Source organism: Microtus pennsylvanicus, chromosome 11, assembly GCF_037038515.1.
Source record: "Microtus pennsylvanicus isolate mMicPen1 chromosome 11, mMicPen1.hap1, whole genome shotgun sequence".
Lineage (NCBI taxonomy): Eukaryota > Metazoa > Chordata > Mammalia > Rodentia > Cricetidae > Microtus > Microtus pennsylvanicus.
Window position 1 is genome coordinate 11,767,769 of NC_134589.1, and position 25,881 is coordinate 11,793,649.

A 25,881-nucleotide genomic window follows, 5' to 3' on the forward strand; every position below is an offset into this window, starting at 1 on the left:
CCCATCTCCTGAAGTCAGCTTACAAAGTTCCTACTCGCTTTCTGAATACCAAGGAGGTGCTAGAAACATCTTTCCCACAGCAAAGCCCTGGCTGGCGGCAGGCTCCCTGGGCAGCTGTCTAGACGTGGGTCCTGGCCTCTTACACCTGTGCTGTTGGCTCTGTTCTCTAACTCTTCCAGTTCCTCTGGCCAGCTCAGCAAGTGGCGCCTCACAGACCTGTGGGTTCCACTTGGTTTGGGACCGCCCATCCCAGTTACTGTCCCCTGGTCCTAGTCACATCTCAATGGATCCAGCCAAGTGCTTCCTTAGCGTGTGTGAGCAGAGGTTTAGCTGCAGTCTTGTTTATCTAAGGAAGACGAAAAGCTGTGTTTCTAGCCTTTGCATCTTCTGGGCTTAGCCAGCTGCATCCTGTAGAATGGGCCCGTTGGGCAGTAATTTGAGGTTCTTCTGAGGGAGGATGTTTGCCAAGCTCAGTAAAATAAGCTATCGTGTAGCTGATGCCCAGCTGCTGGAGAGTCATTTAGCTGACAGTTCCGATTGCTTCTCCAAACTCAGGCTGAAGACAATAGTCAGAGTTAGCCGCCTGGGGCAGGAGGCTCATCAGCCAGATGGCTACCCCTAGAAACAGATTCCTGTTCCAGCTGTGAATGTGACCTAGTTAAGAGGCTTGGATACAGCCTTGCTTTTGTTACTCAAGATTGGACGTCTTCCCCCCAGAAGCCCACCTGTCTGATGTCTGCGATGATGGATCTTGCTGGCTTCGAAGAGTCTCTGGCAGCCAGAGGCCGGCGCATGGCCTGCCTTCTATGGCTTACACATTTGATGAGACAAGTAACAAATATTGGGTCGTTCTAAAGCAGCACCTTTTCAGACTGTGCCCGGTGTCTCTTGGGTCCAGTTGGGAAAGTACACTGGCAAGATTCATTAGAGCCGCCCCTCAGGGGCCAGTGCCTGCTGCCCTGAAGACAATCAGTGGCTTCCGCTACACAGAACCCAGGGTTGGAAGTGAAGTGGGTATGGACTGCCCAGCAGGGTGCTTCCAGCCCCTTCAGCTTGAGGGAAATAGTTCAGGGATGGTGTGGGTGCCTCTTGCTGTCACTTCCCCAGGGTAGCAGTGGCCCGGACATGGCTGTTGCCTACCTGAGATGGAGCAGGAGCATGAACCTTTGCAAAGCAGCTCAAAGGCAGGGGGCTCAATGGGAGGGAGACAGGACCAACATGTCCATAAAACGACATTTTCTATAAAAGGAGCCTTTGTCAGACAGAAAGCAAGACTGGTTCCTGCTGTATCTTTGCCCTGTGGGATGACAGCTAAGGGGCCTCAAGTTTGCGTGATTTGCGCTTCCTCCTTGGCTGTAATCAGAGTTTGGGTTGGGCGGGAGAGTCTCCCTTCTCCTTCTGCCTTGGGAAGGCTGCTGCTCTCTGAGCACCCACTGGGTTCTCAGTCTTTCCCAGTCATCGAGCCAGAGCAGGGGTGTCTACTGGACAGGGCCAGCTGCAGGGGTGTCACACAGCAGATGCAGGCAGGGATGGCCTGGTGTGCACGCAGAAAGAACAGCTCACAAAATACTGGAAGAATTCTGTGCTCTCTGAATTCCACTGGGAATATTGTTTTAATAACTTTGCTAAGATTGCTTTTATCTGAGGATATGTTCTTCAAGCCAAAAGCTTAACAGAGAAATATTTATCTCTAAACAGTCCAAGTGAGGGCTTGGCTGACCTGAGTCACGCAGCTCCTGTGTCTGCAGCTCTGGCCATCCCAGGGGTGTTTATATAGGTGTGCACCCTGTGAATGAGTGTCCTGTAGGTGAGTGTCCTGTAGGTGTGCGCCCTGTGAATGAGTGTCCTGTAGGTGTGCGCCCTGTGTGTTCCCTGTGAGTACCCTGTAGGTGTGTGCCCTGTGGTTCAGTGCCCTGTGAATGAATGTCCTGTAGGTGCATTTCCTGTAGGTGTGTGTATGCCCTGTAAGCAAGTTGCACAGAAACAATGCTTTTTCTCCCTGCTGCGGGGAGCTTATCCCATTAATCCTCAGAATTGATGAAAATCAGGACTTGAAGTTGAGATGCGGCACACCCCGAGTCGTCCCTAAATGTGCCCACCCGGGCCTGTCTGCACCCCACCCCCACCCCGCCATTCTAGGAGCTATTGGTGATTGGTGCAGTGGTCCAGGCACTGGCCGCGGCTGCTCATCCTCCTGGGGGCAGTCTCAGGCTGACCTCTGGTCCTCTTAGCACCAACCACGGGGTGGGCTTGTGTCAACCAGTTTGTGGCAACATTGGGATTTGAACCCAGCTTTGTCCCCAGCTCTGCCACGACATTAGATTTCCCCTTCTCTTCTCTTACTGCCTGGCCAGCACAGAAAGGTACATTCATTTCCTTGCCTACTTGGCCAGTCACAGTGGCAGGAAAGCCTCAGTAGCTGAAGAACCTCGGACAGGACAGCGTCTTTCCCCCGCCCGCTTCTGCCCTCCACCCACCTCTGCTCCTAGTCAGCCTGCTCTTCATCACCCCTCCCATGCCCTCTCCTGCTGAGACTTCTACTCCCACCGCCTAAACCCCCATTAGCCTGGATCAATTCTGTCCTGAATCCTGATTGCCCCAACCCACAGTTCTCCTTGTCCCTGGCTCCCTCACCCGCCACAGCCCATCCGTAGATCCGATTTCCGCTGGACCCTGCATCCCTACCCGGCGGCTGCCCTGCTCTTGCCGGTATGGCCCTTCTGGCCGCCTTGTTCCTGAGCGCAGCCCTTGGCGCCCTGCTCAGCTTTGCACTGCTGGCAGCTGCGGTCGCCAGCGACTACTGGTACATCCTGGAGGTGGCGAACACCGGCGGCTCCCGTGGCGGCGCGCCGCTGCAGCTCTCCTCGCATTCTGGGCTCTGGCGCACCTGCGAAGGTGAGCCGCTCCTGGAGACTTGCCCGGCCCTCCCGTTCCCTTTCCTCCCACCTGATCCACGTCCATTCCCGCCCTCCTGCCCCTGTAACTCCCTCCTCCTAAGCCTCTGTGGCATCTTGGTCTGCTCCTCAGGGAGTCTCTCAGTCCCGACCCCATCACAGTCGCCCCTCAAATTGCTGGGTGACAGCTGGGCTGCGAGGATTTGAGGAAGCCCAAAGACAGAGTTCTGCCATTATGGCCATGGGTGGGAAGTAGAGGGGGGCTGGCACTATGCTTCCTTAAGTTCCTAAAAGGTTTCCTCTGGGGCCTGGCGGGAAGGTGTCATTGGAGGATAACAGGTCAGGTGAACCAGGGCTCTGCTCCTTGCTTCTGAGGAATTTGACAGTTTGTACTTCTTAGCCCAGGTCTAGGTGTCTCCATGGAGGTCAAAGGAAGAACACCAGAGGCTGGGGTCCAGCTGCCAGTCAAGAATTAAATAAGATTCCAAGGCTGTGGCACCCGTGTTGCCCAGCACCCATTTGTACCTTGACTTTCAGGGCAGAACAGCTGTGTGCCGCTGATTGACCCGTTTTCCAGTGACAGCTTGGAGACTTCTCCCTCCTTACAGCATCTTCTCTGTGAGTCCTGGGCCGGTGCCATCTCTGCTCTCGAGGGCTGGGACCAAACCACCCTATCCCAGCCACCTCCCCCCAGCCCATCCAACTGCTTCTGAGGCCTCGGGGACCCGAAGGGTCTGCCCATCACAGCCCCCTGACCACAGATGCCGGAATCCCAGCCTGCCCACTCCTCCTCATACTTCAGTTCCCTTTCAGTGAGGACGCGAGCCACTCAGAGCGTGATGAAATCTCACAGGGCCCACAAGTCAGCCTTCTAGTTGGATGGCTGTAGACAACCTTCCACCCCTGAGAGGCCTGAGGGGGGGTGGGGAGGGCATTGGCAGAGCCTCTCTCAGCCTGGCTTCAGAGAGGGATGGCCACTGGAAGATTCTCCTGTTACTATGGAGATGCTCAACCCTTCTGGGGACCCTAGCAGGTGAAGGCATGGCTGTCTCTGGCTCCTCCTCTGCCTGCCCCGAGCCTCCTCTCCCCACAGCGCTGCACGGTACTGTCATGGTAGTCCTGCCTCTGAGCCTCATCCTCATTGTATGTGGCTGGGTCTGCGGCTTGCTCAGCTCCCTGTCCCAGAGCATCCCTCTGCTGCTGCTCACCGGCTGCTACTTCTTGCTAGGGGGTGAGTCAGAGGTCTGCCTTGGTCCCTATACCCCTCTGAGCATTGGAGAGCCTCCACCCACCCCACCCCACCCCAGCAGGGATACGCTAGGGCTGGCCCAGGGGCAGGGTTTCTGCTTCTTGGCCTGGGAGACTTCAGCGTCTCCATGGTAACTGCAGGACTAGCTCTGTGGGCAGGTGCAAGAAGAGGGGTGCGGGTCTTGACCCCATCTGCTCCTCTTCCTACTAGGTGAGGGTGAAAGTAGAGAAGGCGAGCAGGGGTGTATCATCCTTGGCTCTCACTCTCCTAGTCCCAGGCTATAACTAGCATCAGGCCAAGAGCTCCCTGGTGGCTCCTGAGGGCCACTTCAGCAGGTTAGACCCCCAAGGCTTCCAGAGCCAGAAAGATACTGATGCTCAGGACCCCTTGAATGCTTCTTGGTATAGGTTTGCTATAGCAACCCTAGGCTACTGTCGTGGCTGTGACCACAATGGTGAGATCTCCCAGACAAGCCAGCTTCCCTCCAGGGGACACTGGGCTCTTCAGGAGACCTTTGTTAAGAGTGGATTGGGCCTGACATGGGGAACCCAAAGCCACAAACTAATGAGACAGGCAAATGTTCAGACCCAGGTCTCTAGAGAACGAAATCAGGGTAATCAAAATATCTGTAACAGCCTTGACCCAGGAGACTGAGTGCAAAATCCAATTAAGAAGACCCAGGAAGCCACTGGCAACAGTAATGGGGTTGGGGATTCTAACTGGGAAACTCCATGCTGTCATGGGGAAGCCTCTGCATTTTCCTTGAAGACACGAATGAGGCAGAGAGTCAGAAGGCAGCTTCTAGGGGAGGCTGACGACACCTTTCCTGAGCAGAGTGTACTTCGCCCTCAGGGAAATGAGAGGAGGGTGTTGGGGTCCCCTGAGTCTGGATGTGGGAGCGGAGGTAGAGGGATCTGTAGCTGTCAGCCGAGGCGTCAGGGACCAACTGGGAAACAGGCTGTAAGAGGGGTCAGGCTGGGAGGCAGGTCACCATTCCAGGGAGCTGGGTGCTGCAGGTGAGATGGGCAACAGCTGTGTGGGCGCCTGGGGAAGCCGGAGAGTGGGGCCGTTCCACTCCCCTGCCCCATCCCTGCCTCTCCCAGACTGCAACACACTAAATCCAGCCTTCCCCAGATTAAACCCGTGGCTTTGGCTGCAGGCAGTCGGAAATCCAACCACTCCTGCCACACCCCGACACCAGATAGTGTGGGCCACAGAGCTGTGCCTTTTCTGGCATAACTGAGTCCTGGGACTGTTTACAAGGGGGTTTGTCTGGTGAGCTCTCAGGATGGAGGGCTGGATCGGAACTCCTATGAACAGGGTGGTGTTTGAGGGGGGTAATGGAGAGCTAATGTTGGGTCTGCTGGTGCCGCACTGAGCAGTCTTGCTGGACTTCTCTCCCCAGGTGCCCTGACCCTGGCAGGAGTCAGCATCTACATCAGCTACTCACACCTGGCGTTCGTGGAGACGGCCCGCATGTACGGCACGCAGCACGTCCAGGGCGTGCACATCAGCTTCGGCTGGTCGCTGGCCCTGGCCTGGGGCTCCTGCGCCTCGGAGGTGCTCAGCGGTGCACTCTTGCTCATAGCTGCCCGGTTCCTCAGCCAGCGCCAACGCCCAGGAACGCCCCAATCTGTGGTCATCTGAGTTCCAGTGTGGCAGGGTGGTGGGGAGCAGGAAGGCTCAGGCACCCTTGGCATTTGCTGGAATCCTAGCCGAGGAAGGTGCCCTGGGGGATGGCGTGTTGGGGAAGTACCCACCTTCACTCCAGCTGGACAGGAAGGGGGCAGAAGGAGAGGCACTGCCCTGGTGGGGTGCCTCAGGGTTCTGGGTGTCCAGGGGGTACTCTTGCTCTGAGGGGTGTAGCCCATTCCAGCCCTTGGGAGCTGAGACACAGACCTATTCTGTCAGGAGCTGGCCAAGGGCTTCCGTACCGCTACACCCCCCAGTCTGAAACACGGTAATCACTCATCTCCCGTCACAGAGTGGGAAACTGAGGCCAGAAAACCCAAGAACAGACAGCAGATCCCGGTGACACTGCAGTTTGGCCGGACCCCTTGGATTCTGCTTTGTTCCCTCTCCCAAGGGGAGGCTGATGGGGAGGAGGCTTAGGGCTGGGTGGGAGGGTATAGTCTAGGTTCATTGTCCAGCCACCAAGTGGGTCACTTATGAGTGCTTCCAGGCAGGGTGGATGGTCAAGTCTCAGTCCTTGTTCTGATGGGGGGGGAGGGAAGAAGAGGGGCTGCTGCCCTGCTGGCCTAGAACTTCCTCTTTACAGCACCAGCCAGGAGCATGTCTGAGACTGGCCACAGCTGGGTGAGCTGGGACCATGCCTGGCTTGCCCCTGGGTTGCCTGCATAGAGGAACTTCTGGAGGCAGAAGCTCTGCCTGGGGATTTGGCTGCAGCTGGATGGGTCAGCTCACAGGCCCCTGCAGCCTACTCCCTGACTGGAACAATAGAGGTGGGGGCTGAATCACCTCTGGCCACGTGAGAGGGGGTAGACCTGTGTTTATTTACTGGACGGTGGACAGCTGTAGGTTAGGGGCTGCGCAGTACCCAAAAGCCCCAAACAGCCCTGATCCTGGTGCAGCTCTTCCTGAGTCTGGGATGTGTATTAAGGAAGGGAGTGCTTTTCAAGGCTTGGTCTTAGCAGTGTCCCCAAGCCACTGATTGCTTCTACAGATGTGGGAAGCTTGCAGGGAGCAGGGGAGTCCTTTGCAGGGTTTCATGTGACCATTGAGGGCGGAGGACTGGGGCTGACGACAACCTCCCTCCCAGTTTGTGTTCTGGTTTTTGCCATTCCATGTAAGAGCACTGCCAAGTGTCCGAATAAACCATCTGCAATGTGTATTATTGGGTGGGGGAGGGAGGCACAGGGACAAAGCCTTACTATGTAGGCCTGAACTCCATGCCTCCTGTCGCAGCCTCTCTGGTGCTGAGATTTCTGGTATGCATCACCAGGGCCAGCCTAGGATTCTTCAAAATAGGTACCAGATACTCATTCCTCATTGTGTAGAAGGGAGAACACACACCAGTGTGCATGTTTCTGGCCATCAGTAACATGCCCTGCATGCGTGTGTGCATGCCTGTCACAGACATCCTGCGTGTGTGCGTGTGCGTGTGTGTGTGTGCGTGTGTGTGCAGTCTGTCATGCCCTGCGGCTGTAACTGCCTCCTTCCTAGCAGGGTGTGGGCTGGCTCACGGGGAGCTAGAGCAAAGTTACTGCCTCTCCCTGTTGGGCTTTGTGACTATTTGCTGAGGTGTCTGCCTGCTGGAAGTTAGCTTGTGAAGTCCAGCCCCACTGGTGTGGTGGCTTTAGGGTCCCAGGCGACACTGGCGAAGACTCACACCGTGGCTGCAAAGACCTCCACAATTGCCTGAGGGGATGCGCCTGTGTACATGGGCATGGACTTACTGAAACTAGCCGAGGCCTTTGCTCTGACGGGGCAGTCTCCTTAGTAACTGGCCCAAGGGTTTGTGTCCTGTTTCACAGTTCACTGGGCAGCTGGACTGTGCTGCCCGGGGAGGCGTTAGCAGCTCAGAGCTGATGTGAGCAGACAGCAGGCTCCAGGGGTACCATGTGTCTTACATGGAGAGAAGAGAGACAAGTGGGGAGCTTGCACACATAGACAAGAGCCAGCCAAGCCCTCCAGACAGCGGACTCACCCTTCCGTGTGAGTGTGCCTCAGTTCCTGCAGCCAAACGTGGGCCAGCTAGGAAGCCTCATGGCAGCACAGGGCTCACTACCCTGCCTGCAAATGTTCTCCTCTTCCCTTCCCTCTCCCATGCCATGGCTGCCTCTGGCCATCTCTCCTCTGATGCCTCCATAGCTTGAACCATAAGGATTCAGTGTCTCCTGGATGCAGGCCTCACCCCAGCCAGTCCACACATTATAACAGCAGCCTCCAGATGGTTGGGAGATGGGCTTTCCCCTCACTCTTGGGGGCACACAGGGAGAAGCAGATGACACCTGGCAGGTCCTGTCTCAGTCTCTCAATCGCTGGTGCCAGGGGAGCCGACCACAGTGAGGCTGGGTGAGAAGAGGCTTGCCCAGGCAGACGGGTATAAGGCAGGGGTACCAACCAGCCACCATGGAGACAGATGACCCATGCAGATCATTCAATGATTGGGAAGGCCAAACAGAGTTTAAACTAACCCTCCAGTCCCTAATCCCAGAAACTCTGAGAACTAGTGAGGGATTCCTGCTGGCTTAAGGTACTAGCTTGTCTGTGGAAGTTCTTGTCCAGCAGTGGATTGGTGCTTATTGCCTGTCCCTGAAGGCATGTGGGAGAATAAAGATATTGCCTGTCCCTGAAGGCATATGGGAGAATAAAGGAGAAGGCACGGGCTTCATGCTATACCAGCACCTCAGGAGACAAGCTCTGAGGCCTTGGGGACCCCAACACCAGGCCCAGAGATATCTGGAGTCTTCTAAGGAGTGAGGGGAGAGACAGACAGTCCTCTGCTGCAGGCTCCTCTTTTCCAGTGTACTTGCTGCTGCCCAAACTGTCTACCACGCTGATGTCCCTGCCTGCACCTCTGATTGTCCTGCACACCATGGCGTCTTCTCTGCAGCCCAAACTGTCCACCACGCTGATGTCCCTGCCTGCACCTCTGATTGTCCTGCACACCACAGCAGCTTCTCTGCAGCCCAAACTGTCCACCACGCTGATGTCCCCGCCTGTGCCTCTGATTGTCCTGCACACCACAGCAGCTTCTCTGCAGCCCAAACTGTCCACCACGCTGATGTCCTCGCCTGTGCCTCTGATTGTCCTGCACACCACAGCAGCTTCTCTGCAGCCCAAACTGTCCACCACGCTGATGTCCCCGCCTGCACCTCTGATTGTCCTGCACACCATGGCGGCTTCTCTGCAGCCCAAACTGTCTACCACACTGATGTCCCCGCCGGCGCCTTGGATCATCCTGCACACCACAGCAGCTTCTCTGCAGCCCAAACTGTCCACCACGCTGATGTCCCCACCTGTGCCTCCATCGTCCTGCACACAATGGCAGCTTCTTAGCTGCCTCTACCTGGAACTGGAGTTATAGTTGTGAGCAGCCATGTGGGTGCTGGGAATCTAACCCAGAGTCTCTAAAAGAGCAGCCAGTGCCCTTAACTGCTAAACCATCTCTCCAGCTCCAATACTGAAATTATTATTTTTTATGTATATGAGTGTTTTGTCTGCATATATGTCGATGCATTATATGCGTGCCTAGTGCCAGTGGGGGCCAGAAGAGGGTGTCAGATCCCCTGGTACTGGAATTAGAGATGGTTGTGAGCCACTGTGTGGGTGCTGGGAATTGAACCTGTTGCTTCTGTTATGTATTTAGCTGGGACATAAAAGTACAAATACATTCTCTTGGCTATGAACCTTCATCTGGTGATGGATGGAGATAGAGACAGAGACCCACACTGGAGCACTGGACTGAGCTCCCAAGGTCCCAATGAGGAGCAGAAGGAGGGAGAACAAGAGCAAAGAAGTCGGGACCACGAGGGGTGCACCCACCCACTGAGACAGTGGAGCTGATCTATTGGGAGCTCACCAAGGCCAGCTGGACTGTGACTGAAAAAGCATGGGATAAAACTGGACTCTCTGAACATGGCGAACAATGAGAGCTGATGAGACGCCAAGGACAATGGCAAGGGGTTTAGATCCTACGTAATGTACTGGCTTTGTGGGAGCCTACCCAGTTTGGATGTTCACCTTCCTAGATATGGACGGAGTGGGGAGGACCTAGGACTTACCACAAGGCAGGGAACCCTGACTGCTCTTTGGACTGGAGAGGGAGGGGGAAAGGAGTGGGGGGAGGGGGAGAAGGGTGGGAGGACGGGGAGAGAAATGGAGAAAAAAAATAAAAAAAATAATAAAGGAAAAAAAAGTACAAATACAGCTCCTTCAATACTTTATTTTATTGGGGAAAGGGTCACTTGTTCATCCTGGCTGCCCAGAACCAAAATAACCACACAGAAACTATATTAATTATAACACTGCTTGGCCCATTAGCTCTAGCTTCTTATTGGCTAACTCTTACATCTTAATTTAACCCATTACTATTAATCTGTGTATCGTCACGTGGCTGTGGCTTCCCAGCAAAGTTTCGGCATGTCTGACTCTGGCAGCGGTTCCATGGGGGCTCCCTGACTCTGCCTTCTTTCTCCCAGCATTCCATTTAGTTTTCCCCGCCTATCTAAGTTCTGCCCAGGCCTAAAGCAGTTTATTCATTAATGGTAATCACAGCACACAGAAGGAAATCCCACATTATTATTTTACAGTCCATCTCTAATAACTATGCCAATCACACAGGATCTGTATGTTTGGAGATAGGGTCTCATGCAGCCCAGGGTTGAATCAAACTCTATATCTGAGAATGACTTTGAACTTTTTAAAAAAAAATATTTATTATCTATACAGTGTTCTGCCTGCATGTATGGCTGCAGGCCAGAAGAGGGCGCCAGATCTCAGTACAGATGGTTGTGAGCCACCATGTGGTTGCTGGGAATCCAACTCTGGAAGAACAGCCAGTGCTCTTAACCCCTGAGACTTCTCTCCAGCCCAACCTTGAACTTTTAATTTCTCAGCTTGCTAAGATTACAGGTGTGAGTCAACACACCTGTTTATACAGTGCTGGGACTAGACCTGGGCTTACACACACCAGGCAGTCACGCTGCATGTCCCAGCCCCAGGTCTGCTTCCTGAATTCATTCCCTTCTCTTGATATTCAGCCCCTTCTTATCCCAGCCCGTGCCTGGTTGTTCCTGACTGAATGAGGCCATCACATGAGTGTCAGTGGAGGAATTCAGAGGCCGGAGTGGTGTCGTCATCCCCCAGAAGGGCGGGCCTCCACTAGGCTAATGGCTTGGACCAGCTTACTCCACACTTCAATCCTAGCCAGGGCACAGGGTTCCTGGTCCCCTGACCTCAGGGCCTCAACTGCCTCAGCACAAATTCCCACTTCCTCAGCGCCAGTTCCGTGTCCTGAGCAGACACATCCCGGTGCCACACGGCCCGCACGGCGTGTTCTGTCCAGGGAAAGAGCAGCACGCTCACAGCGCGGCCAGTCTGAGCCACCTCCTCAGCACTCACAGCCTGTAGGCGCTGGCACAGCTCTGCAGGAGGCTGCCCCGCCACCTGCACCAGCACCATGTTGGTCTCCACAGTGTCGGGATCCACGGAGCAAATGGGTGATGCCAGGTCCCGGAGTCCTGGAGCCAGACACAGCGGTGAGTACCCGAACCCCGGGGCCCAGCCTCGGCCGCCGCCAGAACTGCCCCTCAGGGAAGGCAGGAGAGCAGCCCAATTAATTATCTTGTGGGGAAATAGAGCCTGAGTGCTGATGTGGCATTTGAGAACATGAGTTGGATCCTGCTTTTCCACTTCTCTGGGTCTCAGATGTGGGGACATCATAGGATTGTTTTGAAATTTTTAAAAAATGCACGGAAGACCCACATTGGAGGCTCCGGTCTGTCTTGGTTCCTGACTCAGCTGGCTGCATCCCTGTGTGAGTGCCCGAGAGTGCCCATGGAGTAGGGCCTGGTGAGGCAGGAGGGCCCAAGGCCCATCCTAGAAGCTCAATAGAGGCTTCGGGGTGCAGATTTGCTGGGGCCTAGCTCTGCTGCTGCGGACATCTAGGCCCAGACGGTAGGGAGTGAAAGGGAGTGGGGCGGGGACTGGTCCAGGCACCTTTAGCGAATCTCCTGGCATTCTCATGATCCCTTGGCAGCACCTCCTCTGCCTCAGCCAGTCCCACCATGGCAGCCGCAGCCAGTACTCCAGCCTGGCGCATGCCTCCACCCAGGGCTTTGCGGAGGCGCCAGGCTTCCTCAATGAAGCCTTTGGCTCCACCGACCAGCGCCCCGACTGGTGCACCAAGACCCTAAGGGAAGAGAGGAGAGAACCTGGAGCCCATCCTGGAGGTGGGGCCAGTTAGGCTCAGGGGTCCAGTTGTATCCTCAGTAGGGTACCCACACCCCATCTGCCTCGGGAAGGTCTGCCTACCTTAGAGAAGCAGAAGGATACAGAGTCACAGTGCTCCACCAGGCGGGCGGGAGGCACACGCAGGGCCACAGCTGCATTCATCAGTCGCGCCCCATCCAGGTGGACCCGTGCTCCGTAGGCGTGGGCCAGGAGGCGCACCTGGGAGCAAAGGTCAGAGGGGCTAGGTAGGGAGGGCATCTGGGCTTGGCATCCTAAGATTTTTTAAAATTATTATTCCTATTGTGAATTAGTCTAGGATGCTTCTTCACGTGGATATTTGCATGATTGCAAACTCCTGTGGAAACCGGAGGCACTGAAGTCCCAGGAACTGGAGTTTCAGACGGTTGTGAGCTGTCTGATGTGGGCGCTGGGAATCAAATTCAGGTCCTCTGCAAGAGCAGCCAGTGCTTTTAACCACTGAGCCCTCTCTCCAGCCACCTTAAGATTTACTTTTATTTTAGGTGTATGTATGTGGGTATACGCCATGTGCGGCGGTGTGCCTATGGAGGCTAAAAGAGGGTATAGATGCCCTCCAGCTGGAGTTACACGTGGTTTGATCTAGCCAAGCTCAGGTCCTCTGGAAGAGCAGCAACCGTTCTTAACCACGGAGTCATCTCTCAGTCTCCCCAGAGCTCTTGAGGAACCACAAGGGGTCTAGAGTCAGAAGCCTGGTGGCTCTGTGTATTTGGGACCTGAGGAGTCACCATATGCCACCCATGTGAACTTTTCTATCCCCAGGTAGAACAGGATCCTGAAGCCAGAGTTATAAATCTTGGCCATTTTCAACCTAGGACCTATGACAGTCGGGTCCCTGATGGGCACCCAAAGCATGTGTCAGAGGGGATTCATCCCTAGGGACAGGGACAGTTCAAAGGGCACAGGAAGTCAAGAGTGCCCTGGCACGGGGCCCAGCTGGGCAGGAGCCTACCTGGCAGAGGTAGTCGATGGGAAGGACCCGGCCCCCTGCGCTGCTGTGTGTGTTCTCCAGACACACAAGCTCACAGACTGGATGGTAGGAGTTCCTGAAACCCCGAGAGAGTGCCCTCTCCAGCTCGTTCAGGTCCAAGGTGCCATGGGGCATGTCTGGGAGGGGCTGGGAATGCACCCCGGCGATCTGCAGGCAGGAGAGGACACTGGATCATATGGGTCGAGTGGTACCTCCAGACAGGAAGTTTCCTCTGCAGCAGGGGCCACCTCTGGGCCCAGAGTCTTTGTTCTGAGCACACAGCGTCCTAGCTGGGGAGGCTGCCTGCCCCTTGCTGCTTAGAAAAGTTCAAAAACTTCTTTCTGGAGTGCTAGTGCTCCATCTTCCCACTAGGGGGCAGTAAGGCACCGAGGCAGATGAGCAAATCTGGGCCCAGGCCCTCCCTCCCATCTCCCTTGATTGCTTCCCTGTGCCTTTCCCTTTCTCCTCTCTGCCTGATGCCTGGGAAGCAGGTTCCTACCCTGGCATCCTGACTGGTGGGAGGATGTCCAAAGTCCCAGGGGAGTGGTGCCTGGTCCTTACCTGAGCCACCCCGCCCTGCTCATAGACGTGGAGGTGGCATTCCTGCCCAAGGAGGACCTGGGAACCCCGGCGCCGGCAGTGACCCATCACTGAGATAGATGGGAGGAGGGCAGGACTTGGAACTGGGTCCAAGAGGGTCCTACTGCCCCTGCTCAGTGTGATCAGGCTGAGCCTGGAGCCCCAGTGAGCTTAGACTGTCAGTTAGGAAGCAGCACCCCTCCAGACGCTTCCCTGTCGCGTGTTAAAAAGGTTGGGGTGCTGCACAACTCTGGCGGGGCTTCACCGTGAATGCTGCGCGCTAACACTGCATCAGAGTGCCCGTGGCCCACTACAGGACACTTCCAGCAGGGGAGAGCGCAGGGGTGCTGGCCCCGGATCGGGCAGCTCTGGGCACTAGCAGCACCCAGGAGGAAGAGCTGGGAGTGGCAGAGACTTGCAGACCTTACTCCTCCCATTGCCTTCTGCCCAGGTGCTCCACCGGCTGCACCCAAAAGAAACCCAGGGACGTGTCTACCAGAGAGCTGCAGACCCCAGCTCCGAGGGTGGGCGGACACTCACCAGAGATGAGGTTGGCCATGGTGTTGGTTGGCACAAACAGGGTCTGCTCCACCCCAAGCAGCTTTGCAGCCTTCTCCTGCAGTTCTGAGAAGAGAGAAGGGAGGGCGGGGCCAGAATGCCTATCAACAATTGCTCAGAGCCGCTGTGCCCTGGTCCAGTTCAATGTGCACCCGATACTGGGTGTGATGGCGTACCCCGTCACTCAGCACTCTGCTGAAGTAGGACAGCGGCTTGAGGGCAGCCTGAGCTGCACAGCAAGACCTTGTTGTAAGCCACTCCCTCCAAAAAAAACGTGAATTTGCTCAGATGAGAGCCTGGGGTCTTAGGGGCAGGGCTTGGAGCCCATCCACCATCTGTGTAGTCTGTGGTCAGGTAACCACGTACCATGTCCAGAGAGGGCCGGCCCTCTGTCAATTCTCTGCGTGCTACCTCCTCCTGGGCCGCAGTGCCCTGCCCCAGGCCACCGAAACTCCCTTGTGGTTTGGGCCTCCTTTCCCACCCCACCTCACACCTGTTTTTCTTCTTTTCCCATCAGCCCCGGCAGGTGAGGCCCTGCGGTTTCCCTGCAGACTTCCTCTGCACAGCACCCTGGGTCCCTGGGTCCCTGGGTCCCTGGGTCCCTGGGTCCCTGGGTCCCTGGGTCCCTGGGTCCCTGGGTCCCTGGGTCCCTATTGAACTCAGCAAGCATTGCTCTTAACCACTGAGCTATCTCTCCTGCCTTTCCCTTCTGTTGTCAGTATAGGGCACAGGACCTCATTGCAGATTGTTGTGAGGCATTATGTCGTTGCCAGGAATCGAACTTCTTACCTTTGGAAGGGCAGCCAATGCTCTTAACCACTGAGCTATCTCTCCAGCTCTTCTTTCTCTAGCCAAAAGAGGTTGCCTTGGCCTTGAGGATCAGAGGATAAGGTTTTCACCTGTTGGCCCAATTGACTGTTGGGTGCTAAGCCTCCAGGGTGCTGTTGTTTAAAGGGCTTCTTACCAGTGACTAGAGGTCCATGTCTCTGTCTCTCTGTCTGTGTGTTTGTGTATTTTAACCTCTAGCCCCTTGCTCGTAGCTCACAAACTGTATGGTAGCACATAGAGTGCAGACAGGCATTGTGTGCTGCTCACCTGGTCTTGATTTAATTTGGGTATTTGGATTTTATCTAAAAACAAGTCCATCTCTTTTACATTTTCCAACTTTGTCACACATAAGCTTTTGAACAAGACCCAATGATTCTCTGAATTTCCTCAGTGTCTGTTGTTATGGCTCCGTTTTCATTTCTGATCTTGTTATTTTGTGTGTTCTCTCTCTTCCTTTTAACTAGTTTGGATAGGGGTTTGTCAATTTTGTTGATTTTAATCAAAGAACTAGCCCTGTTTCCTTCATTGATTCTTTGGATTGTTTTCCTTGTTTCTATTTTGTTGATTTCAACCCTCAACTTGATTTTTCCAGTCTTCTTCTCCTCCTTGGTGAGTCAGCTTCTTCTTCTTCTTCTTCTTCTTCTTCTTCTTCTTCTTCTTCTTCTTCTTCTTCTTCTTCTTCTTCTTCTTCTTCTTCCTCTTCCTCTTCCTCTTCCTCTTCCTCTTCTTCTTCTTCTTCTTCTTCTTCTTCTTTAGAGCTTTTACCTGTGCTGTTAAGTCTCTAATGTGAGTTTTCTCCGTCTTTTTTTAATTTGTGAATTTAGCGCTATGAACTTTTTTCTTAGCACTGCTTTCATAGTGTCCTATAAGATTGGGTATTTTGTATCTTTATTTTCATTGAATTTAAGGAAGACTTTAATTTCTTTCTTTATTTCTTCCCTGACCCAGGGGTGGTTCAGTAGTTACCTGTTCAGTTTCCATGAGTTTGTAGGTTTTCTGGGGGTTGAATTGTTGTTATATTCTAACTTTATTCCATGGTGATTCGATAAGACACAGGTAGTTACTAAACTTTTTTTTTTTTATATCTGTGGAAGTTTGCTTTGTTACCAAGTATGTGATCAATTTTCCTTTTCATTTTCTATATATCACAGTGATTGGACAGAAACTTTATATCCTACTTTCTCCTGAGGTAGAAGATGTGAGATCTTTCTCTAGTCTCTGTTTAGCACTGAATAGTTGTGCAAAGCATCTAGATTCATGCAGGCAAATGAATTTTAGATTATTTACCTGTCAGTGATAAAGTCTAGGTCACGGAAACACTAGGACACCAGGAGGCCTAGTTCTTAATCCTACATATTCCTTATGTATATAATTGTGTAAAATGCTACTAACAGTTAAAAGGAAATTTGGATTTCTCATTTTGGTTTTAGAATGTGCACGCACGTACAAGCACACACACACTTGTCCCACTGTTTAGTACTTTTCATTATCCTTTATTCCCTATTTTTAAAGTTTAGTTATACATATCAACTTCTAATTTGGAATGTATTTTCCTGATATTTCACTGTCCTACCTGGAAGTTTCATCTTCCTCATCATGTTAGGTCACTATATTTGTGGGACTATTTTCACATGCAAATTTAAAATACAATTAACCATAATGAACAGTCTAGATCCAAGTTCAGTGAGAGACTTTGTGTCAAACAAATATGACAAAAGAAAAGGCCAACAAAGCATGTATAAGAAACAATGAGGAAACAGTAAATATATTTAATAAATTGTTGGTATTAAAGCTCTGAGTTTTTTTTTTTAAATATTTCTTATTGTTTATTTACTTTATTTTATGTGCACTGGTGTGAAGGTGTCAGATCCCCTGGAACTGGATCTTCAGACAGTTGTGAGCTGCCATGTGGGTGCTGGGAACTGAACCCGGGTCCTCTGGAAGAGCAGTCAGTGCTCTTAACCGCTGAGCCATCTCTCCAGCCCTCTGAGTTTTAATATAATTTTAAGAAAGGCAGAGTGAAAATGATTTCAATAATAAAATATACCTGGGCAGTGGTGGCTCACACCTTTAATGCCAGCACTTGGTAGCCAGAGGCAGGGGGATCTCTGTGAATTCAAGGCCAGCCTGATCTACAGAGTGAGTTCAAGGATGGCCAAGGATACAGAGAAACCCTGCTTCTAGAAACTAAAAATGAATTAAATAAATAAATGGAATATAAAGAATATAAAACAACTATAGTAACAAAATTAATAGAAATCTTAATTATATTTTAAGTGACTTCAAAAGATTTGTTCTACTATTGAAACAAATTTTTAAGTATTTGAGAGCTTTATTTTACAGTTCTGGGACCTTAAGAACACCTCTGTTAACTTGTTTGTTTTTTACAATTTTTCAATGTAAAAGATATGTTATTTCGCTTTTGTCTACTTTTAAAAGTAGAATTAGTTGCCAAGTATATCATCATGGCTGTAACTGTTATTGTCCTAAATTGTCTCCTATACTCTGGAATATTTCTCTGATTTATGATTATTAACACATGTGGAATCAGGAGCCATGTCAAATATTTGAGATTTCCCAACCCATGGACTTTGCTTGCCTGTTTTGCCATTTGCTGCGGCAGGTCGAACAGTCTGCAGTGCCTTTCAGGTCCACTGTGCAATGAGAAGAGAATAGATTTCAGGTTTTCTAGTCCTGGTGCATAGACGTCTGAATACTTCTATGTGTTTTGGTCATTTAAAATACATTTTATTTTGCCTACATAACTCATAAAATCACACGTGACTGTGAACAAAGTAGGAGAAATGCATTTGAAAATAATTCTTCATTCGTCTACCGTAGGGATCTCTCCAGAGTAGACTATAGATTATTTTTTAAAAGAAAAAATAGGAAAAGAAAAGAAAAAAAACTTTCAGCCTCTGTTATTTTTCCCACTTCGCATGAAGTTGCCAAGTTGAAGACTAACAGCTGTGTTTAGCTATGTGTAGTGAGAAAACACGAATTAGTATTTTCTCATACAACTTTAACGACTTAGTTTGGTTAGTTAACGTTTTTACTCTTTTCTTGTCTTCTCCATCTTAATTTAAACATATCTAAAAGGCTTAAACAAATATTTTTTCTTATTTTCTTTATTTTTTTCCTACAGTAGAAAGGCTGAATGAACAGGCATAGGGTTTGTTTTATTCTCAACCAATCACAGAGCAGTGTTTCCCCAGGAGAATAACTGGCTTACAGGGAAAAGGGACACACAAAACAAAACAAATTCGTCATGTGCAGCTCGAATTGACCACATCCCTTTTCAGAGCAGATTGAGTAAGAACGACCGAGAGTAACCACCTACTTAAGAAATATATGAGGAACCAGAGATAATGTTTTAGCTGGCGTACTAGGAAAAAAGAGGACCGTGTGACCGCTTCCAAGGAACGTAAACATCCCCAACAGTAAGTAAAGCTTAGCGTTATATTTTGTACTCTGCCAAGTAAAACAAATATTTTTGTGCTCTGCTAAGATCAATCTATTTTTCAGATGTTTCTAGGAACTTAAATATTTTAAAGTTATTTTAAGAGCTAATTTTTAATTTTTCCCCAATTTTATAGATACAGCATTAAAACCTCCAGCTTGCTTCCATTCTAGCCAAGGGAAAACTGCACAAAGTTTTATTATGTAAATTTAGAAAAGAATAAATTTAAAGATTATAAAAACTGAAAAAGTTTTAAAATTTATTTATTTGAAAATTTTCTGGGCAAAATTATTCTTTCATTCACTTTCTATTATTCTTTTCTTAAAAAAAGTTTATTTTGTACTTTGCTCTCAGAGTTATAGAGTGGCATCTATAATCACAAAATTGAGGGAAGTCTTATTCTCCTTTTGTCAGAATCAAGTAATTTTGAGTCTGGACTATTACCCTAAAGTATATTCCTTTTGATAAAAGTTATTCAGTTAAATGTATTTTATTTCAACCTGAAGGTAAGTATTCCAAACATATTTAATTGGGATTGTGAATATAATGAATGTAACTTATCGTTCAGGTGGGTTTAAGAAATCAGAATTTTGTTGTTGATTTGATTAGTTATGAAATATTTTTTACTAAAATGCAAGGAACAAAGACAACTATTAATGGAATGAAACTAACTGAATTACTTTATTCACATCTTCAAATCTGTTTTATACTTCTCTATGCTCTGCACCATAATGACACATTTTTTCCAGTTAAAATGTTCAGTTTTATTGTAAGAGTGTGACATCCGACCATCACCCATTCCTCCAAACACCTTAAGGCAAATGTGTTTAAAGTAAAAAAAATTCATCACAACTTGTTGCAACAATATTTTACAGCATTTCATGACAGTTATTACGTGTGGTAGATATTTGAAACAGAAATACAGTCACGAAACTTTCTTCAATGACTCTTACGTCTTTGGCTCACTTACTGTTTGTTCACCTAATGGGCAGCTGGGATGAGTATGAAGGAGATGAGTGTGTATCAGCAAACCTGCGTCCTTCTGCACAAGAATCTGCTCAAGAAATGGAGAGGGAGAAGGGAGAGCTTCTTGGTATGTGCAGACATTTCACCCTTTCCTTGGAACTCTGCTTTCTGTGACCAGTTATTTCAAAGATTGCATTATACTTAGCAGACTAGGTTCATTACTTTTAAGGTTGCTATTTCTAGCTATATTTTTTAATTGAGAAACTCATAAAGGTCTGTGACCAATGCCATAGCACTACGAAGACTAAAATTAGAACATTTTTAAAAAGATAAAGTAAAAATTTAATTGTATGATGATTGTAACAAACATTAAATGATCACGTGTCCTACATTGGGAGCCAAGACATAATACAGATTGGTAAGTATAATATGAGAAATCTTAATTTTATTGTTTTATATTAAAACCTTTTGATTTTCTACATAAAGATTCTGGTCAAGGATTACAAAAGAACACCCTTGTTGGTTTGTGCACAGCAGATTGTTTGAGTAGTGGTGCACGGCGCAAGTTTCGGTGGCTTGATGCATGGCAAGCGTCCAGTTTTCACTGTTTTCAGTACAGTCAGTAGTAGAAGAGAAGCAGGCTGAGTGGGAATACGGCCTTTTCTGTTTATCCAGGCACCTAGGCTCCTTCGACAGAGAGTATAGCAGACTGAGAGTATAGTCCAACCAAGACTGTGACATGTACCATGTCTGCTCACTTGCCATAAATGCTCCAACACCTGTTTCCTCTTGCACTTGTATGTTAAGAGTATGTTCTACTTAAGACCTGCAGTTTTCAAATTGATTCATTCTATATTAACTCAGTGTGGTCACTTTAAATAAGTGAACAGGAGGTGTCAGTAACTGGAAGTAAATCCCAAAGACAAGGACGTAAGTGATTTGTCCAGATCAGTCCTTGCATTGGTAAGCTAAAATGGCTGTTAATGTAAAAACTCAACTGTATTTTCTCTTTCTACATTGTTTTGAGAGTGCTTTGCGGTTACTGGTTTATTTCCCCCTTGTATGGCAGTCAGAGTAGAGAAAGGTGTTCTTGGGCATTAAAGAATCCTCAATGGCTTGAATAAAAGTGTGTTCTAGCGTTATATCAAGAAGGAGGAAATGATTGCTATTGGTTATTCACTAGAGAGTATCTGCCACTCAGTTTCTACTTATTCTGTTTAGTTTCTAATAAAAAATATGACAACCAGCAAGAAACATTGTGATTTCCCACTTTGTGCCTTATGTCTAAAATTGATTTTCCAGGCAATCAAGATTTTCAAAGTTAGGTATCCCACTGTTTCCAAATGACCACTGAAATTATTCATGATTTAATACAAAGCTTTGGATCAGAGAGTGATACATGTGGCCACTAACACAGAATTTGTTTTTAGTTAATTTTTTTCTCAGAAGAGTATACAGCAATGAGAAATTATATTATATGGAAATATTTAACTTGTCTTCAAAGTTCTTTGGTATTGACCAACTTGAGGAGAACTATATCTAGCCTTATTATTTTTTTCTCTTAATTTTTTATAGGAATGGAGCATCCCAATTATTATAGGACTGTATATGGGGCAGTTTTCATTTTTCAAAGAAAATATGCAACTCCCTGAAATCCCACCTCAGGATCTTGGAAGTTTAGATGAATTTAATGGATCTTCTATCATGGTTTTTTATACACCAGTCTCTAACATAACCCAACAGATAATGAATAAAACAACCTTTTCTCCCTCTATGAAAGGTAAATAAGCCAGTGGGAAGAAAGACTTAAACTTATTGGTCTTATAGATTCATAATTTTAAATAAGATGTGTACATGTTAGTTTGAAGCTACAGTAAAACGTCATTCTAATAAGTTCAAGCATCAGAATAGCATATAATCTTCTTAGGTTTTTGTTTTCTTTTACAACAATATCTTACACTTCTTTCAGCTTCATAGGGACCTATTAAAACATGAGCCTATGTTTATAGGCTTCCATAAGTTGAAGCTTTAAAAAATGCAAATTGAAAATTAGCATCTTGAGAAATGTAGTTATTGAGGTATGTATATATTTTTAGCATGGATATCCAATTATTGAGATTTGTAGCTTGTTAAAAATATAAGTAATTAGGTTATGGCTATTTAATCATAAGTTCATAAGTATGAGCATTAACGATGTGTAATCTGAAGGTGATATTCTTTCTTATGTACAGTGTAGAATGCAAAACCTTTGAAGGTTTTGAGTTTAAATAAGGCCTGTTTTGTAACCAAGACTAATAAAACACATATTTCATTTGTGCACAAGCTGGGTGTAGTCTGGTTATTTATTATTTAATATTCTATTTCTAATTAATGACATTTCTGGTTATTTAGAGTCTGTTATTTTGTTTCTTCATGAGACAAAAATCCTGTCAGTGGTTTTGCTTCAGGAGGAGTTCTGGAACCCTCCGGGTATAGTGACAGCAACAGGAGGTTGTTCTTACCCTCAACAGACAGCAAGGTGGGCTTTGTCCCCCACCTGCCACCTGGCTTATTAAAACCTGTAATTTGCACGCACGATTGTTTTCTGTGATTTGAAACAGTAAAATAATATTTTCTAGGTTGCCTTTTAGTTTGTTTAGTTTAAGTGGGAATGTCTATAAAAACATGGCTCAGTCTAATATCGCATTTTGTTTTGGTGAAATATTGTACAACCCAGTATATCTGTGTTCACTTTATCCCTCACAGGAACGAGAATCATTGGGTTGCCAAGTAAGAAAGACTTGGATAATATGCTTCTGAAGAATATTCCCCATGCTCTTGGAATCATATTTAATGACACCTTCTCTTACAAGTTAGAAGTATTTCTGTCACATGGATATCCATTTTTGAAAGAAGATATATTAGGTGACTTTTCATTTAAAACATTCTTGTGACAGTCTTTGTGCTTTCAACAAGAGGAACAGGTAGGGTTGGGCAACAGATACTTTCAGTTTCACAGGAGAAAACAGACTAACATTTGATTGTGACTGTTATATTAATTGTAGAGGTTTATTTCACAGCACTGCAGAATAATTCAGCGTACATCTGTTGAGCTCACAGTTCTAAGGAATGATCGGATTTCAATGCTGGATACAGCAGCCATTGATTAGGAGAGACAAGCGTTGAATAGCTAGTTGTAAGGGCGAGTACTTTTGGTAATTGGATCCAAGATTCTTGATTGTTGGATTAGAGAAGTAACTTTTAGAATAAGACCAAGGGAACAGCAAGTGGGAGGAGCTGAAGATACTAAGTTTCATTAGGGTAAAAGCCTATGAGAGCATCTTATAACAGCTGGAAGAAGAGCATGAAAAGCCAATGGGATGTGCGAGGAGAATGATTTTGAAGTTGCATAAGGGCTAGGTCCTGTGCGGCATCTTGTAAACCTGGGCCATTGAGTAGACATGGAAGCACTTTAATCAGTGAAGCATGTGGAGAGTTGTCCAAGTGAAGAGAGAGCTCCTGATTCAGCCCAGAGGATTCAAGTTGCAAGAAGTTCAGGGAGAAGGCAATGAAACCTGATGGCCGCTTAGATGATAGTGGAGACACTGAAAAGGAGGTAGGCTTGTGGGTTAAAAGGTATTTGACATAAAATTGGCGTAACCTCTGGAATCAGTTCTTTGCTACTAGTCAATGCGGAGTGCGGGCTGTGTATTCTTCACTGAGTTTCTGAAGAGCACAGCGAGTAGAAGCCATGGAGCTTGTTTGTAGAAATCCTTTGGCCAGGTGGTGGTGGCGCACGCCTTTAATCCCAGTACTCGAGAGACAGAGACAGGTGGATCTCTGTGAGTTCGAGGCCAGCCTGGTCTACAGAGCAAGTTCCAGGACAGGCTCCAAAGCTACAGAGAAACCCTGTCTCAAAAAACCAAAAAATAAAAAAAAACCATTCTTTTCAGGGATTGGAGGTTAAAAAGGATATACAAATAAGATAAACACAATAGAGCTACTTTAGATATTTATGATGGCTCAGAGACCCCTCTAGGATGAAATCACTTTCTAAGTAGATTAGGACCAAGGGAGAAGTGGCTTTTGTAAGTAAAATTGTTATAGACATGTGGGTCTTGTCACTTGAGCAGCAAAAGGGTTATCTAGAGACACTCAAGTACAGAGTAAAAAACGTATTCTTGTGCTCCAGCACAGGCGAGGCCACGGGAAAACATTGGGAAGAAAATTCCCGAGACTACCAGAGTATAGGTAGTGCACCTCGTTTTCTGTCTCTCCCCCAGAAAGGGCTGTGGTCCTTTCTCTTAGTCATCACCTGTCTGTGCAGTAGTTTGTCACGAGATTTCAAGCACTGTGTCTCGCTGGCACCTCCACTTCCTGCCTGGAGATCTGCATCTTACTCTGATAATTGAGTCCAGGTTATTTGGGATAAGTTTCTTCTCATGCACACACATCCTACTTCAGGGAAGTTCCAAGCTATTAGACACAGAAGTGCGTGCGTGCGTGCGTGTGTGTGTGTGTGTGTGTGTGTGTGTGTGTGTGTAGCTTTAATATAGAAACCCTGAAACCTTGTTTGTCGTGTCTCAGGAAGCTGGTGATTGCTCTCTCGCTAGTCTCGTAGTGTGTGAGGAAGAAGCTGCTTTTTTTTTCTAAACCGTATACCCTTCATCTTACCATATTTGCCTCTTCTCAGAACTACCTTGTTGGTTTCTTCGCTTGCTTGGTTTGAGACAGGATCCCACCATATAGCCTACGCTGGTCTAGAAATCCACCATTCTTCTGCTTCAGCCTCCTGGTTGCTAGGATTACAGGTTTGCACCACTCTATGAGGTTAGCATTCTGACGAGTGGAGTTTCAGTCGTTTTCTCTTAGGTTTTTGTTCCTTATTCCCAATCAGCGTTTATCCCATCATGACGGCTCTACTTTTCCTTGTGCTTACAGCTCATTGCTGGGGTATGCAAGGTGATGTTTCCTGTTCATTGTCCAGATACTGGAAGAGAGGATTTGTGCCTTTACAAACTGCCATCAATGCCGCTATCATAGAAGTGAGTGCTTCACTGAAAAGTTCTAGTGGCTACGATAATTCATTTCAGAGGCATCAAAATTTTTAATGAAAAATGAATGTCACAGTTCCTTTGGCCTGCAATAACTAAGCCCCCAAAGCTGGGTAATTTATGAAGAGCATAGTTATTCTTCACAGTTCTCAAGTGTGGCCTGTATATGATTAGCCCTCAAAAAGCTCACTTTTCCTCTGTCACCGCCTAGGAGTTTTCACATGGCAGAAGGGATGAAAGGTCAAAGAGAAGAGCGCTGTGTTCTCACTCGGCAGGAGAGCAAAGGGGCAAATTGCACATTAGAAACACTTGCCAACCCTTTGCTGAGTCACACATCCGACCATGAGGGCGGGGCCCCATGGCTTACTTACTTCCCCAAAGATCCTACCTCTCATCCTACGGCGAGGATGAAGTTTCCAAATGCAGTGTAGAGGGGCACAGTCAAACGAGCAAGTATGTAAACCCAGATTTTTAGACAAGGAAGGGACCGCTTGGTTTAACACTTCCAGTTCCGAAATGGTTCACAGAAACCCGCAAAACAACACACCCACTCTTGTCTCACAGGGACACTCTGTGTTATTAGACCACAGCATGAAGCTCGGAAAACGACAGGAGTGCGGTCTCCAACACTTGCCCCAGTTTTGTCGATTGATGCCCTTTAAATTCTGTTTGCTTCTGTCTCTCTCTAGATCACAACAAATCGTTCTGTGATGGAGAAGTTGATGTCCGTTGATGCCATAAGCATGAAGACATTACCTTTCATTACTAAAGATACTTTTCAATATGAGTTTTTTATTGTATTCTGCTTGCTTTATTTCTCCTCATTTGTATATTTTATATCACGCAATGTTACCAATGAGAGGAAAAAGTCTAAGGAACTGATGAAAATGATGGGTCTACAAGACTCGGCATTCTGGTGAGTCATAAAGAAATCATAGACCATTGGAAGTGTTATTTTTGCTTTATAATTTAGCAGTTTAAATTTGATATGTGGCGCGACTTGTTCTTCTGCTCTGACTACTAGGTTTAGTCTTTGTTAAATCTTCCATGCAAGATAATAACTGTAACTCATTGAACACACTCTTAGTTCTGGCTTATCCCTATGCAGCCTCTACTATAGGGACACTATTGTTGAGTCTGTGAATGAGGATAAATGAGCTATCTAGTGTCTGGTAGATGACGAATGTCAGAGCAGGGACTCAGTAGTGCAGAACGGCAGTTCTGCCCAACCAATCCTAGTTATGTGGGGACATCACCACACTTCCTTCTGTGAAGACAACAGTCTTGTAAAGGGTCTGTTGTGCTCGTGGGCTTGGCTAGCCAGGGATGTTTTGAAGTAAGTAAATGCTGTATTAGGTGGAGTATTATGACCAGGGCATAACATAGACTGG

The 25,881-nt window shown here is 48.1% G+C and overlaps 3 protein-coding genes across 7 annotated transcripts in view; 2 read left to right on the forward strand and 1 right to left on the reverse strand.

Annotated features, from left to right (window-relative positions):
• The first annotated feature begins 2,711 nt into the window (after positions 1 to 2,711).
• On the forward strand, positions 2,712 to 5,790 carry LOC142831763 (transmembrane protein 235-like). Of its 2 annotated transcripts, XM_075942150.1 has the most exons (4): positions 2,712 to 2,895; positions 3,432 to 3,512; positions 3,988 to 4,125; positions 5,549 to 5,790. In XM_075942150.1, exons 1-4 carry the CDS (start codon positions 2,712 to 2,714, stop codon positions 5,788 to 5,790), a joined length of 645 nt encoding a protein of 214 aa, XP_075798265.1. The 2 variants fall into 2 exon arrangements, with proteins under 2 accessions (XP_075798265.1, XP_075798266.1); XM_075942151.1 differs by lacking the exon at positions 3,432 to 3,512.
• Positions 5,791 to 11,064: 5,274 nt separating this feature from the next.
• Positions 11,065 to 16,629, reverse strand: LOC142831516 (uncharacterized). The gene is made up of 8 exons (XM_075941718.1): positions 16,605 to 16,629; positions 14,697 to 14,813; positions 14,186 to 14,269; positions 13,628 to 13,716; positions 13,049 to 13,234; positions 12,142 to 12,279; positions 11,827 to 12,019; positions 11,065 to 11,348 (listed from the first exon to the last, which is right to left on the reverse strand). The coding sequence occupies exons 1-8, from the start codon at positions 16,627 to 16,629 to the stop codon at positions 11,065 to 11,067; spliced, it is 1,116 nt and encodes a 371-aa protein (XP_075797833.1).
• LOC142859821 (ATP-binding cassette sub-family A member 6-like) overlaps positions 11,290 to 25,881 on the forward strand; it is a 72,032-nt gene continuing 57,440 nt past the window's right edge. For all 4 annotated transcript variants that reach the window (XR_012912261.1, XR_012912262.1, XM_075990244.1 and 1 more), the window contains exons 1-7: positions 11,290 to 11,366; positions 18,339 to 18,471; positions 19,484 to 19,584; positions 21,033 to 21,237; positions 22,203 to 22,361; positions 24,378 to 24,481; positions 25,180 to 25,406. Coding sequence is in view for 2 of the 4 variants with exons in the window: in XM_075990244.1 (XP_075846359.1) it covers positions 19,489 to 19,584; positions 21,033 to 21,237; positions 22,203 to 22,361; positions 24,378 to 24,481; positions 25,180 to 25,406 (791 nt within the window). In the remaining 2 variants the exon portion in view is untranslated. The remainder of the gene's footprint in view (positions 11,367 to 18,338; positions 18,472 to 19,483; positions 19,585 to 21,032; positions 21,238 to 22,202; positions 22,362 to 24,377; positions 24,482 to 25,179; positions 25,407 to 25,881) is intronic.

What these genes read in the sequence shown, in the direction of transcription:
- LOC142831763 (XM_075942150.1), top strand. Translation starts at nt 2,712, where the DNA reads ATGGCCCTTCTGGCCGCCTTGTTCCTGAGCGCAGCCCTTGGCGCCCTG. An exon ending in GCTCTGGCGCACCTGCGAAG is followed by an intron (nt 2,896 to 3,431) that starts GTGAGCCGCTCC and finishes CTTGACTTTCAG; the next exon opens with GGCAGAACAGCTGTGTGCCG. An exon ending in CTCCTTACAGCATCTTCTCT is followed by an intron (nt 3,513 to 3,987) that starts GTGAGTCCTGGG and finishes CTCTCCCCACAG; the next exon opens with CGCTGCACGGTACTGTCATG.
- LOC142831516 (XM_075941718.1), bottom strand. Translation starts at nt 16,629, where the DNA reads ATGATGAGGAAGATGAAACTTCCAG. An exon ending in GAGGAAGATGAAACTTCCAG is followed by an intron (nt 14,814 to 16,604) that starts GTAGGACAGTGA and finishes CCAGGGACCCAG; the next exon opens with GGACCCAGGGACCCAGGGAC. An exon ending in TGGGAAAAGAAGAAAAACAG is followed by an intron (nt 14,270 to 14,696) that starts GTGTGAGGTGGG and finishes CTCTCTTCTCAG; the next exon opens with AACTGCAGGAGAAGGCTGCA.